Here is a 12,771-nt window from a genome sequence, read left to right as displayed (position 1 = left end):
CCCACCTGGCAGGTGCTGATAGGTGATGTCTGAATTTACATGAACCCCTTGTCTTTATATTAACAGCAGTTTAATCATTTCATAGTGTAGGCTTTTTGTCTGGTTCAGGGCTGACATTTTGATGTCCCATTTGAATTGGACTTAAAAAACCCCCCACAAAACTGTGGTCCCTGGGCTTACATATCAAAGGCTTTACTGTTTCTATTTTTAGGTCCCAGCCCTTGAAACTTTTTTACCTTTTCTAGTGAAGGTGTGAAGAGTTCAACCCTTTTGGGGTCCCAGTAGTGGCAGAGGGAATTCCTAACAAGATAGCCTTAAGTGATCTTTTCCCAGCCAACCCGTTTTCTTTCTTTTAAAATAAATTGGCTTTTAATTACACATGTAATGTATAAATATGTTCTCCTTGGAAAAACTTAAACACTACAGATCATAAATATTTTTTTTCTCCAAATGATCCTTATTCCAGCCAACTTGCTAAATGCTTTAGTTCTAATAGTTGATTATTTGATTCTCTTTTTTAGAAAGATAGCATTTACAAGTAATAACAGGTTTGTCTCTTCCTTTTGAAATCTTATACTGCTTTTTCTTGTCATCTTGCATTGTCTAGAACCTTCAGAATAATGTTTTAAAAAGTAGTGGTGACAGCATGCATCTGGTTCTTGACTTGAAGGGACTTTTTCATCATTATATGTTATTTTCTGTGGATTACTTGGTAAGGAATGTTTACTTCTATTCCTAGCTTACAAAGAGTGTTTATTAGGAGTGTTGAGATTTGTGGTTTGCTTTTCTGCTTCCTTTCAGAAGATGTTTTTTCACATTTAATCAGTTAATATGATAAATTACCCATTAGTATATTTTCAGTTGTTGAACCACCTTTGATTTCTTGGATGAATGCTGTCTGGTCACAATACCTGATTCTTTAAGCACTGTTGAATTTCACTTGCCAATATTTTAAAGCTTTTTTTCATCTGTGTTCAAAAATGAGATTGTTTGCTTTTCTTCTGCAATGTGTGTTAGTATAGCTCTGATACAAAATTCTAATTTTCTAAAATGAAAAATATATAGTCCTCAAACGTTCAAGCTGCTATATTCATAGTGTTTTCTTATAATTTAAAAAGTCTTGTCAGTATCTGTACTTAAGGCCTCCTTTTCAGTTCTGCCATTTAATACTGCCCTAGGCTGTCTTTTTATTGTATTCGCCTTTTCAATGAGCCAGAAATTTGGTTTTGTCATTTTTAAAACCAGCATGTTTATGCTATAAACTTAATTACTACTACTAAGGCAACTTTCCAGGTATTGGTACCTTTTTTCCCCCCAAGAATTATTTAGGAGTGTGTTTAATTTCTAGGAGTACTGACTTTAAGTCACTTATGTATGATCAGCTTCTAAAGATGTTTCCTTTGTGTTAATTTTACTATTAAAATCTTCTTTCAGCCTTACCTATGCCACTTGATTTAAGGAGGCTTAAAGTCTCCTGCTAAGATCCCACCTTGTAGTTCTACCAGTTTTTACTGCGCATAGTTTGAAGTTCAGTGCATAAATAACCATGATGTTTCTTTCCCCCTTGAAGTAGAAGTCTACCAGGCCTTGCCCCAAGTCGTTCCATGAAATACAAGAAAATACAATTAACATTTTATTAAAAAAAAAAAAAAAAACTAATTCACCACGTGGGACACCAAGTGTTTATGACAAAGGAAATAAATGCCCTGGGATTAGAAAGACAATAAGACTCAAAAGACCTTTAGTTCTCAGGAACCAGTGTTAAAAAACTCTGATTCAGAACCCCCAGAAATGAGGCTGAGAGATGATAGGTGATATGTTCCAACCTGTGTTAACCAGTGCCATCAGAAGAGAAGAACGGGCAACACAAAGAACAGCACTGCCAATTTTAAGAGAAGAAAGAGACCACCAGAAACAAAATTCGCCCCTTTTTTCTTGGAAAGGGCCTGGACATAGAGCACAACTTAAAAAAACAGGGACTAAGAGAACATTATATTAAATAACTCTTCTCTTAAAAATCACCTCACCACAGGACTGAATCTGTAAACACAGGGTAATCTTGTTTCTATGGTAATGTAAAATGTCAGTTAAATCTCAAAAGACACTTTTCACTGTTCTAAATTACAGGATTTTAAACATCTTTTTTTCTATGTAATACAGCATCACTTAAAATTTTATTTAAAAGCAATTGGTTCTGGCCTGCTTTAGCCTGATAAAAAGTCCTTAATTTACTGGGAACAGTGCCTCAGCTTGGTCCCAAATGTTTTCCCCGTTACCATTTCTCAAAAAACCATAGATGGTTTTACACAGTTGAAGACAAGGACGGTTTAACCCCTGACACTGCTAAGAATCAGATAGGAGATGACAGTCAGGAGTTTAGACCTTCTCAATCACCAAAGCCATGTGATCAGTGGGACAGGGCCCTGTTACCTTAATTTTTCTCTTCCACCAAAGTCTCCACATCAGAATCTTTTCACTTAAAAACCTTGATAAGGCAATTGCTGAAAACTTCAAGGAAGAAACACAGAATACCCCTAAATACAGCAATGTAATGTTTACAACCAATAGACTTAGGTCTCCAAAAAAGTCTTTTTTGTTGTTGTATTATTTCCTTTGGCCCTGCGAAGGGACAGAGCCTCCTCTTAGCTGAAGTTTTCCATTCATAGAACCCCAGTCCTTCCTTTTCCTTGTAAACAGACTCACCCTTTTACAGAGTTGCTGCTTTAACGAAGACTGTAACGAAGCAGGATTGTCACCAAGGTCCATATTGACAGGAGAGTCTCTAGATGAAGTTTGTTTCCTAACTTGCTCCTTTCTTCTCCCATTCCTAGGGTACCATTCAAACACCAGCATCCCCCCCACAAAAGAAGAAAGTTAGTTTTCCTCTGTAGCCAACCTACCTATTCCTAGAAGAAGCTAGGAATAGAGACGCCAATTAAGTAAGGTTCAACCCCTGTGTGTCCCCCACTGCTTGGAGCACGTGTTCAGAGATTTTGAGGCCATGGAGCAGCAGAGAGGGGGGTGAGTGATGTCTGCCGTGGCAGTGAGGTGGCAGTGGCTCATGTGCGTGCACAGATTTAATACTTAGTCATTGGTGCAGGTGCCTCAAAATATCTCCTGCAGGTAATAAGCAGGATAAAAATAAGGAGCAGAGTTTGCCAAAAACACAGGCAGCTCTAGGCACGCTCTTTACTGTATAAATGAGTCAAGGATTCATAACACTTTTTGTCTAGCCCTCAGGGAAAAACCCAGCAGTGGCATCGGCTCCCTGTTTACGCCTTACTGAGCCTTTGCCACCAGCTGGCCGGATGGCTTTAGGCAAATCCGTCACCTGTCTGAATCTGCTTCTTTAGTTTTCATGGCAGAAGTCCTTCAGAGTCACTGAGGTTTTTTTAATTGGAAAACTGTCCAGCCCCAGTCTGTCTCTGAACTGCAGCTCTCCCCTGGACTCTACTGATAATCACGTGGCGGGCAGTGCAGGGATTCACGCGCCCTCAGGCTGACTGGTAAGGACACTGAACCAAGCGCAAGCACCTTTCTGGTTGGTCAATGCCAAAGACACAGCAAAGCCCCCGCCCCTTCCTGCTGAGAGCAGAGCCCTCACTCGAAGCAGGAAAGTGCCACCCGCATCAGAAGGGGGCCCCCACTGTAGTGACAGTTCTGCTGTCCACCCGTGGCCCTGAAGGAGGCCGGGAATGACCGCGTACCTTGGCTTTCTGGAGGACGGTGCCTTTGCCCGTGACCATGACCGACAGAGGCCTGTTCTTGAGCGCAGTTGCGGAGTTGACTGGGGTACAGTCCGGGGCAGGAGTCGGGGTGGCAGCTTTGGGCTGTGGTGACAGGAGAGAGGGAGGGCTGAGTTCAGGGCGGGGAGGGGTGACCCAGTCCAGGAGGCCCTGCAAGCAGCTCAGAGGAACGCGGCTCCCGAACTCACGCGGGGGCTCACGTTCTCCAGGTGGGTGGTGTCTACGGTCGTGCCCAGCGTCACGGGCCCGGCCTCGGCCTTCTTCAGGCTGTCCTTCACCTCCACGATGCTGAGCTCCAGGTCCACACGCCTGCGCTCCTCCACCCTGCACTCCTCGTCGATCTCCTTCAGCTTCTCCTCCAGGCCGGCCGCCGCCCCCTTGTCTGCAGAGAGAAGGCAGTCGGCTGCAGGGAACAAACAGCCCTTCAGCCAGAAGCCCCACCGGGGGGAGGCAGGATTCGCACACGCTCTGCCGGAACGGGACCCCAAGTGGCCCCGGACCACAGCTCTGGCTCCAACACTCAGGGCTGGGATGGGCCTCTATGTGGTGGGCGGCCTCCCAGCCCAGGTCCTGTGTCCGCACTCCACAGAGGCTGGGGAGGCCCTGGAAGAAGAGCTCTGCCTTCACAAGAGGGCCCGAACCTGAGTCCTAAGTCCCTTCTGGTAGAGAGACTCTCAGTTGTTTGGATACCTGCTATTGTGACAGCGACCCCAAAGGGACAGAGAAGCTTTATTAATGACCCTTGGAGGATGGCTGGGCCGTTGCAACCTGCCCCACACGGTTCCCTCCATCCTTCTGGCGCGTGCTGCTTCCCTGGGCCTAGTGGAGCAGTGGTCCTCAGCCCTGGCACCTTCTCAGCCCTGTTTTATGCTTCCCTCTTCACCCTGGAGTTCTCAGGTTGGTCCTGTAGCACCAAGAAATGAGGACTTATGAAGAGTCAATCCTAGGAGCTTGCTGCTAGAGGAAAGGATGGTACCACATGTGTTCAATATAGAATCCTGAGCATGAGCGCCTGCTAATGAGGAGGAGTGATGAAAGTTCTGAAATTGACGGCGGTGATGGCCGCACAACTCTGTGAATATACTGAAAACCACCTGTAAATGGGTTATCGTATGGTCTGTGAATTCTCTCTCGATAAAGATGTAATATTAAAAAAAAACAAAAACCAGTGGGTCACTTTGTGCCCCCATGACCTTCCGCCTCCAATCATGTTATAAGCTTCCCAGAGAGCCCAAACCTGTTTGTTAGTGTGAGTCTGCAGTTTAAATATTAACTGAGCCCAGAGTTACTCTCTGAAAACGAAGTCAAATGCTGCTGAAAGGTCTTGGGAGAGACAAGGTGCTAGGAAACGTCTGAAGAATGATAAGAGAATGACTTGGAAAATAATCTACAAGGATTCAGATTTCTTTAAAATGAACACAAACTTAAGGTGCTTGTAAAGAAACGACCAGATGAGGCATTAGAGATGTGGTTAATGTGGAAACCATGACCCGGGGCTCCCATCAGCCAGCCCGGATGGCAGGAAAAGACCTTGGCACTGCATTAGAAGATGGGCCAAGAAATATTCATTTGTGTTAAGTGAGAATCAAACATTTCAGGTCTAAACACATAATTTTTGGAGAATTTCCTCCTTTCACCAGCTTTTCCAACTACGTCCTGGTACAGGACAGCGACCCTTCAGACAGGCTGGAGGGGGAGGGCTTTGCAGAGAGCATCCACCAGTGCCAAAGGCTGACGGGGCTGCAGCCCAGGTGCACAGATCCGGATTCTTCCCCCGGAAAGCCCAGGCCCCTCCGCGGGCCCTCTCTGCTGGGGGGGCCCCTTACCTGTACACTTCAACAGGGTCTCCTTCAACTCCCGTTTCTCCCTCCGGAGCTGAGCCAGGTGCCCACGGATTTCTTCCTTCTTCTTCTCAAGCCTCTCCTTCTCCTCTGTGTACCGCTTCACCTCGGCTTCTGTCCTGTTCTTGCCAAGTTTGATCTCTGCAGACCCAGAGAGGGGAACCCCCGGGTCAGCCAGGCTGGCCCCTGAGGGCTGTCCCACCCCACTCCACAAGCTCAGACAGAACCCAGGGCTTTGGTAGTAGATTAGAGCTGGATGCCAGGCCAGCCTAGCACGGACGGAAAAGGAAATGGGGCCCACCCTTTCTTTGCTGTGTGACGTTGGGCAAGTCCTTCACCTCTCTGAGCCTCTGTTTCCTCATCTGAAAGGGAGGGAATTGGGCTAACTTCTCCAAGCCCTTTCTAAAGCCTTCAACTCTTATCTAGCACAGGCACCTGCATTGGTTGCCTTCAACCTGTCTTTCACAGGTGGGCTGGCCCCGGCTGGGGCGACGGGCACAGTGTCAGGGCAGCTCGGTGGGAAGGAGATCTTCTGCTGTTCAGTCTGGATTTTGACTGCCGTGATTCCCAGGCACGGCTCCTCAGGTTCCTGACTCCCCTGCTGCATCTGCTTTGGGAGAAAGCAAACAGGACCCAGCTGGCCGAGGCGCCCCAGAAGGTGAGGCCAGCTCACCTGCTGGGGGACCCCCTGTACCTGCAACTCAGGGTTCTCTGGAGACTTTACGAGGGGCTCATCGGGGGTGGGGTTCAGGTCTGCAGAGAGGGCCTCGGCCGGAGGGTCCGGCTGGGGTGGCATGGGTGAGGAGGCCCGGGCCTGTGCACCGCCGGTGCCGTGCAGGAAGGACTTGACGGGCGTGAGGTCCAGGTATACGCGGTCGGGGTCAGGCTCACTCGGAGCACCTGTCGCAGGAGCAGCTTCCTCAGGGGCCTCCCCCTGCATAGGGAAGAGACGGGGGGCTTTCTCCACTGCTTCGGCTCCCTGGGCTCCGGAGGGGGCCCTGCCGCAGGTCTCCTGTCCCCTTCCTTGTGCCGGAGCTCGCAGGGCCTCCTTCCCAGGGAACCTCCTGCTGAGCTGGAGTTAGAAGGCCTGGGTCTGCCATTCAAGAGCTGGGGGACCCAGGAGACAGTACTTCATCTTCCCGACCTCACTTCCTCATCTGGAGAGAAGAGGCTAGTAGTACCTCCCTATCAGGTGGCTGGGATTAAATGAGATAACCCACAGAAGCCCTTAGCACAGAGACCCATGCCCAGTGAAGGAGACCTGCTGTCAGGGTGATTATTGCACCTCAGCTATGAGCCTCAAAGGCTAATGGTGTCTGGACAGCTACACGTAAAAGAATGAGGTAGAACGTTTCCTCCTACCATATACAAAAATAATCTCAAAATGGATTAAAGACCTCAGTGTAAGACCTGAAACCATAAAACTGCTAGAAGAGAACATAGGCAGAACACTCTTTGACATAAATCATAGCAATAATTTTTTTGGATCTGTCTCCTAAGGCAAAAGAAATAAAAGGAAAAATAAACAAATGAGATCTAATTAAACTTAAAAGCTCTTGCACAGCAAAGGAAACCACTGATGAAATGAAAAGACAGCCTATGGAATGGGAAAAAGTATTTGCATATGATATGGCCCACAAGGGGTTAATATCCAAAATATATAAATAGCTCATACAACTCAATATAAAAAAAAAATCAAAAAATGGGCAGAAGACCTGAACAGACATTTTTCCAAGGAAGACATACAAATGGCTCATAGGCGCATGAAAAGATGCTCAATATCGCTAATTATTAGAGAAATGCGAATCAAAACCACCACAAGATAACCACCTCACACCTGTCAGAATGGCTATCTTCAAAAGCCTATAAATAACAAATGTTGGCGAGGATGTGGAGAAAAGGGAACCCTTGTGCACTGTTGGTGGGAATGTAAACTGGTGCGGCCACTATGGAAAACAGTACGGAGGTTCCTCAAAACAGTAAAATAGAACTACCATCTGATCCAGCAATTCCACTCCTTGGTCTACATCCAGAAAAAGCAAAAGCACTAATTTGGAAAGCTATACACACCTCAGTGTTCACAGCAGCACTATTTCCAGTAGCCAAGATATGGAAGCAACCCTAGTGTCCAACAGATGAATGGATAAAGAAGATGTATGTATGTATTATATATGTGTGTGTGTGTATATACACACACACACGGAATATTACTCAACCATAAAAAAGGATGGAATTCTGGCATTTGCAGCAATATGGGTGAACCTAGAGAATATTATGCTTAGTGAAATAAATCAGACAGAGAAAGACAAATACTGTATGATATCACTTGCATGTGGAATCTAAAAAATAATACAAACAAATGAATATAGCAAAACAGATTCACAGATACAGAGAACAAACTAGTGGTTACCAGTGGGGAGAGGGTAGGCGGGAAGGGCAAGATAGGGGTATGGGATTAAGAGATACAAACTGCTATGTTGATAAGCAACAAGGATATATTGTACAGCACAGGGAATTACAGCCATTATTTTGTAATAACTTTTAATGGCATATAATCTATAAAAATACTGACTCACTGTGCTGTAAACCTGAAACTAATAGAATACTGCAAATCAGCCATACTTCAATTTTCAAAAAAGGCTAATGGTGTTGCTGCTCCCCATCCCACCGCCACACCCCACACCCCTGGCACTGACCAGGGTGATTAACCAGCTGTTTTATCTAGACAAGTCCCCACGCCAGGCAGACGGCACTGCCCCACTGTACAAAATATGACCTCATTGCGCCTCGGTTTCTGCACTGATGGCCCTGAGGGTGACCTGGAGTCCATTCCTCTTAGGGACCATCTAACGATCTCTGGCGTTGAGGCATTGAGGTCTGGCAGGAAGAGGATGGGCAGCCCCAGGCTGCAGCCCAGCCGGCGTCCTTACCACTGCCGTCAGCTCCGACACCTCCACGTCATCATACAGCAGCTCCTGGTGATCCTGGCTGGGCAGGCCGTCAATGTAAGTGTTCGGCTCTGAGAACTTTCTCTGCATCAGTCTGGAAGACACGGCGAAAGAGGATTCAGCACAGGGTGGTAAAAGCCACCAGTCTCAAAGGATTCATAACAGTGAGACGTGCAGAGAAATCTGTGGGCTGCGCAGGAGGCCTGGGGACTAGCTCTGACCGCATTTTAAAACAAATTCATTTATTTAGGGGTATCCCCTCCCTCTCTCCCCAGGGCCTTCTTACTAGAACTCCTGGTTCCAAATTTCTCTTCCCTTGCCCCGTACCCCTCCCCTCTTGGAATCCTTTTGCCATCTTCTCGCCCTGATTTCTCCTTTTCAGGATCTCCTTCCAACGACAACAAAATCCTTTCTCGCTTCACCTTCACAATACACTTGTCCAGCACAGACCAGTTGCTTTCCCCATTTTGGCTCAGCCGGCTTCTACCCATGCTATTTCTACCCGCCCCCCGACGCAGGACCACTTCTCCCCGAGTCCCAGTTTGCTCATCTGGGAAGCAGAAGTACCACCCCTGCCCTGCTTACTCTAGGGTGTGCTGGGACCCAGCGATGGAGCCATGGGAAAGTGCTGCCTTCACAGGAAGGAAAGCAGAAGGCCAGGAAAGGCGCCAGCTCTGCCTTCAAGAGCTGGATAGCGTCTCATGAGAGCCAGGGATGCTGTGGTTGCCCCCGGGCCAGAGGCCTGGCTCAGCTCTTTGCTGGGCCTCCTGCAGGGCCGCTCCCTGGCCCTGGCCTGCCTGCTGCTGGGTAGAACAGGGCCCACCCTGAGCTCCCAGCTGCCACCCTGCTCGACTTGACCACCAGAGGCCAGCCTGGGCCTCGGTCTAGAAGCGTGGCTGGGAGTGGGAGGGTGCAAAGCGGGAGGCCCCTTAATACTCACAGCAGAGAGGTTTTGGCGGCGCTTACGATGCAGGAAACCCTATCGGCGTCCACGTAGTCGTAAGTGAATTCTTCTGGGTCTGTCTTGGAGCCCGACTCAGAGAGCAGGAGGCCTAGCCAGTGGCCCATTTCCTCGGAAGACTTGGCCTGGGAGGAGGCCGAGAGGGACATGAGCAGGGCCGGAGTGTGCTGCCTAGTGCCCCACCCCTGCCCTGATGCCCACCCCCCCGGGCAAGGCCTCTGAGAGCCCTGGGGCCATGCTCTTCATTTTCACTAGCATATCCCATCCCCCAGGGACCCCAAATGATATTTCCTGCTACTAGGGACACCCTGGTGCCACCTCAATGATGCTGTGGACATTTGTCCCAAGTATCACATGTGATGTTTATAAACACGTATTTCTGGAAGGCTAATGGACCAGGAGAGGACTGTTAAAATGTATGTATTTTAGGTCGACACCTCTATTTTATGAATGATCACATTTCAGTTTACAACCCTAATCCATTTATACAAGACTACCTGGATCCCTAAGAAATAACAAAATTCAAATTTATCTTTGTTTATGGTTTCAATAGTCAAGATGTCTTATACACGTTACACTAGGTCAGCTGGCTCTGACAAATCGTGAACTAAATTCCAGTGAAGTTGGTGCCTGATTTTCTCCAGGGGACAATGCATTCTAATCAAATATGTATTACATTTGAGTATTTCTATTAAAATGCCAACAGGGTTTCTGGGCTTTATAATGAGAAGGAACTGGGAATTCTATAAATACTACAAGTTTTACTTTCATGAGGAAAAAGTCACCATGCTGGCATTACACAACACAGCTCTGCCACCTTATTGCTCTTGCGATCAGAGGGGCAGCTAAAAGTGCAGTTTGACATTTAGCTGGTTTCCTTTCCCCACTCATTTTCAAGTGGATTTCTCAATACAGCTTTTCACTGGCTGCTTCTAGTTCCTGCTACCACCATCCCTGCCCTGGGCGATGGTAACAGCTTCCTAACGGGTCTCATTTTATCCCTTCCTGTCCCCCTTTCTTCCGTCCCCCACTCAGCAGCTGGAGGAAGAATCTTGGAATCCAAATCTGAACACGCCACCCTCCCTTGAAACCCTTTAGGGTCTCCCACTGCTCTTAGGATCCGCCCCCCCTTCCCTCCCCACCTTGTCCCACAGGCTCTCCCTACACCAGCCCCCATCCGCCCAGCACGCAAACTTTTCTACCTATTCATAGCGCCTGCCCCACTGCTGAGTGATTACTAAGTAATCAGTTGGGCAACCACTGAATAATATCTCACTCTCGTACTAGCGTGCAAGTTCCACGACAGGGAGTCTGTCTTGTTCACCGTATCACTGTGCTGAATAGGTATCTGTCAACAGGATGGATGGATGCAGGAATGAATACAAGCTTGTCCCTGGGAAGCAATTGGGATGTGGATCTTTTAGCCACCAGAGGGCAGTATTGGAGCAAAATCTGGATGAAGACCCCTGGATACAGGACTAGATGAACAGGGATGAACTGGGGTGTGTGCTTAAGTCCCTGTAAAGCCCTCTGGCTCAGGCCTGCCCGGCTCATTGCAAGGCACTAGGTCACCTCTTATTTTTGTAAATGTAACATAACATCAAACAGAGGATGGGGAGTGGGAATAATGTAACTGTGTCACAAACCTTATTATTCCCCCCCAGATAAGCCCTAACAGTCAGCATTTTTATGTACTGGCCCCCATCTGGTGATACACAAACGAAATCACAAACCCGCTTTGAGTCCCCAGAAAGTTTTTCCAGCAGCTCCGGGAGTTATAAATACTCCTCCTGCCCTAAGTGCAGGAAGTAGCTCATTGTCCCGTTCCTATAACACAACCACCCTGAGGTCAGAAAGGGAATGGAAATTTTTTTAAAACGCAAACAATCTCAGGCAAAGGAAGTAAAAATAAAGGGTGGCTAAGTTGACTCTCCCACTGTAGGACTGCGGTCCTCAGGACCTGCGGCAAACAGCCGCGACCACGACCTCTGCCCTGGCCATGCCTCCCCACTCCCACCCCAGCCAAAGGGCCAGCGGTACCTCGAGCTTGGCCAGCTCCTCGCCGTCGTGGAGGATGCGGAAGGAGTAGAGGTGGTCAGGGCTCGGGTCCGGCACCACCTCACAGCCCACCAGGCTGAGGGGCTGCTGGGCCGCCTTGCTGCGGTTCCGGTCCTGGTAGAAGTACAGGTGACTGTCCCTGACGGAGCACCAGCGCGACTTCCACTGGCTGTTCACCAGCACGTTCAGGTAACCTGCGGGGGGTGGGGGGGGGAACGCGGCTTCAGGGCCGGTGGGTGGCTGAGGGCCGCCCTTGCCTCCGGACCCCGTGAGAGGCTCCTCCAGATCTCAGCTCCAAGGCTTGCCATGCTTTGCCCGAGAGACTTTCTTGCCTCGTAGAGGCTGTGAATTCTCCTTTGCGTTAGCTGCTAGATCCTTTGAAGGTGGGCAGCACCGTGCTACTGGGTTTTGAAAAAGGCCTGTCCGGAGGGAAGTGAGTCGTGCCTTGGCCTAGACCAGGCAGAGAGTGTGTGTGTGCGTGTGTGTGTGTGCGCGTGCATGTGCACGTGTGTCTGCGTGCGTGCATGTGTGCGCGTGTGTAGGACCGAGGCTGGCTCCCCGACCCTGGCCTCCTTGTCTCCCGGCTCCACGCCCCTGCCCTGCAGCAGCCCTTCCCCCGCCCCTGCCGGCCCAGGCCACCTGCAGGAAGCTCGCCCCAGCCAGGGTGTCCTGGCCGCAGGTGCAATCCCCTCACCTCCACAGCCTTAGCTCCCGAAGCTCCCCTGACACCTTGCCATCCCCGGTCGCTCGGTCTCAGCCTGCAAAGCCCTCCTCCCCTCAGCCAGCTCCTCCACATCCTCCCAGAGGTGGCTGGCCCTCCTGGGTCCTGCCCTCCCTGCTCTGTCGGCCTTCAGAACACTTGAGTCCTGGAACAGTGACATTCTCTGCTTCCATGCCAGCCTCCCAACTGGACACAGAGCTTGTCAAGGGCAGGAACTTGCCACGTTCGTCTCCAGCGCCTGGGTCTGTGCCCCTTGGCCTCTCCACCAGGGAGCCCTTCTTTCTCCGCCGGCACACAGGGGCTGCCAGTGCTGGGTGCACCCATCACGTAGGCCTTTCTTGTTTAAATGGTTGCATGTGTTGGGTTCAAGCTTCCTCCCCAACTTAGATGAATATCTACGGAGCTGACACCGTGTGCCAAGCACAGCCTTGCTCCTGGGGCTGGAAAGATCAGTAAACATCCAGTCTTCAGGCCCCTCTGCCTGCCCCACACACCG

The 12,771-nt window shown here is 49.2% G+C and overlaps 1 protein-coding gene across 13 annotated transcripts in view; it reads right to left on the bottom strand.

The window, feature by feature from the left end:
- Positions 1 to 1,628: 1,628 nt before the first annotated feature.
- The window catches only part of AFAP1L2 (actin filament associated protein 1 like 2), a 98,472-nt gene continuing 87,329 nt past the window's right edge, over positions 1,629 to 12,771 (bottom strand). For 5 of the 13 annotated variants that reach the window (XM_057531397.1, XM_057531403.1, XM_028164252.2 and 2 more), the window contains 9 exons: positions 11,537 to 11,748; positions 9,476 to 9,621; positions 8,518 to 8,629; positions 6,282 to 6,521; positions 6,023 to 6,197; positions 5,573 to 5,728; positions 3,935 to 4,149; positions 3,708 to 3,830; positions 1,630 to 2,827 (listed from right to left, as the gene is read on the bottom strand). In XM_057531397.1, coding sequence (XP_057387380.1) covers positions 2,801 to 2,827; positions 3,708 to 3,830; positions 3,935 to 4,149; positions 5,573 to 5,728; positions 6,023 to 6,197; positions 6,282 to 6,521; positions 8,518 to 8,629; positions 9,476 to 9,621; positions 11,537 to 11,748 — 1,406 coding nt within the window. In that variant the 3' untranslated portion in view covers positions 1,630 to 2,800. Of the gene's footprint in view, positions 2,828 to 3,707; positions 3,831 to 3,934; positions 4,150 to 5,572; positions 5,729 to 6,022; positions 6,198 to 6,281; positions 6,522 to 8,517; positions 8,630 to 9,475; positions 9,622 to 11,536; positions 11,749 to 12,771 lie in introns of all 13 variants that reach the window. The other 8 variants (XM_057531404.1, XM_057531406.1, XM_057531399.1 and 5 more) reach the window with 7 other exon arrangements.

Source organism: Balaenoptera acutorostrata, chromosome 16, assembly GCF_949987535.1.
Source record: "Balaenoptera acutorostrata chromosome 16, mBalAcu1.1, whole genome shotgun sequence".
NCBI classification, from domain to species: domain Eukaryota; kingdom Metazoa; phylum Chordata; class Mammalia; order Artiodactyla; family Balaenopteridae; genus Balaenoptera; species Balaenoptera acutorostrata.
The sequence above is the reverse complement of the archived record's forward strand: the minus strand, read 5'-3'. Positions and strand labels throughout refer to the sequence as shown.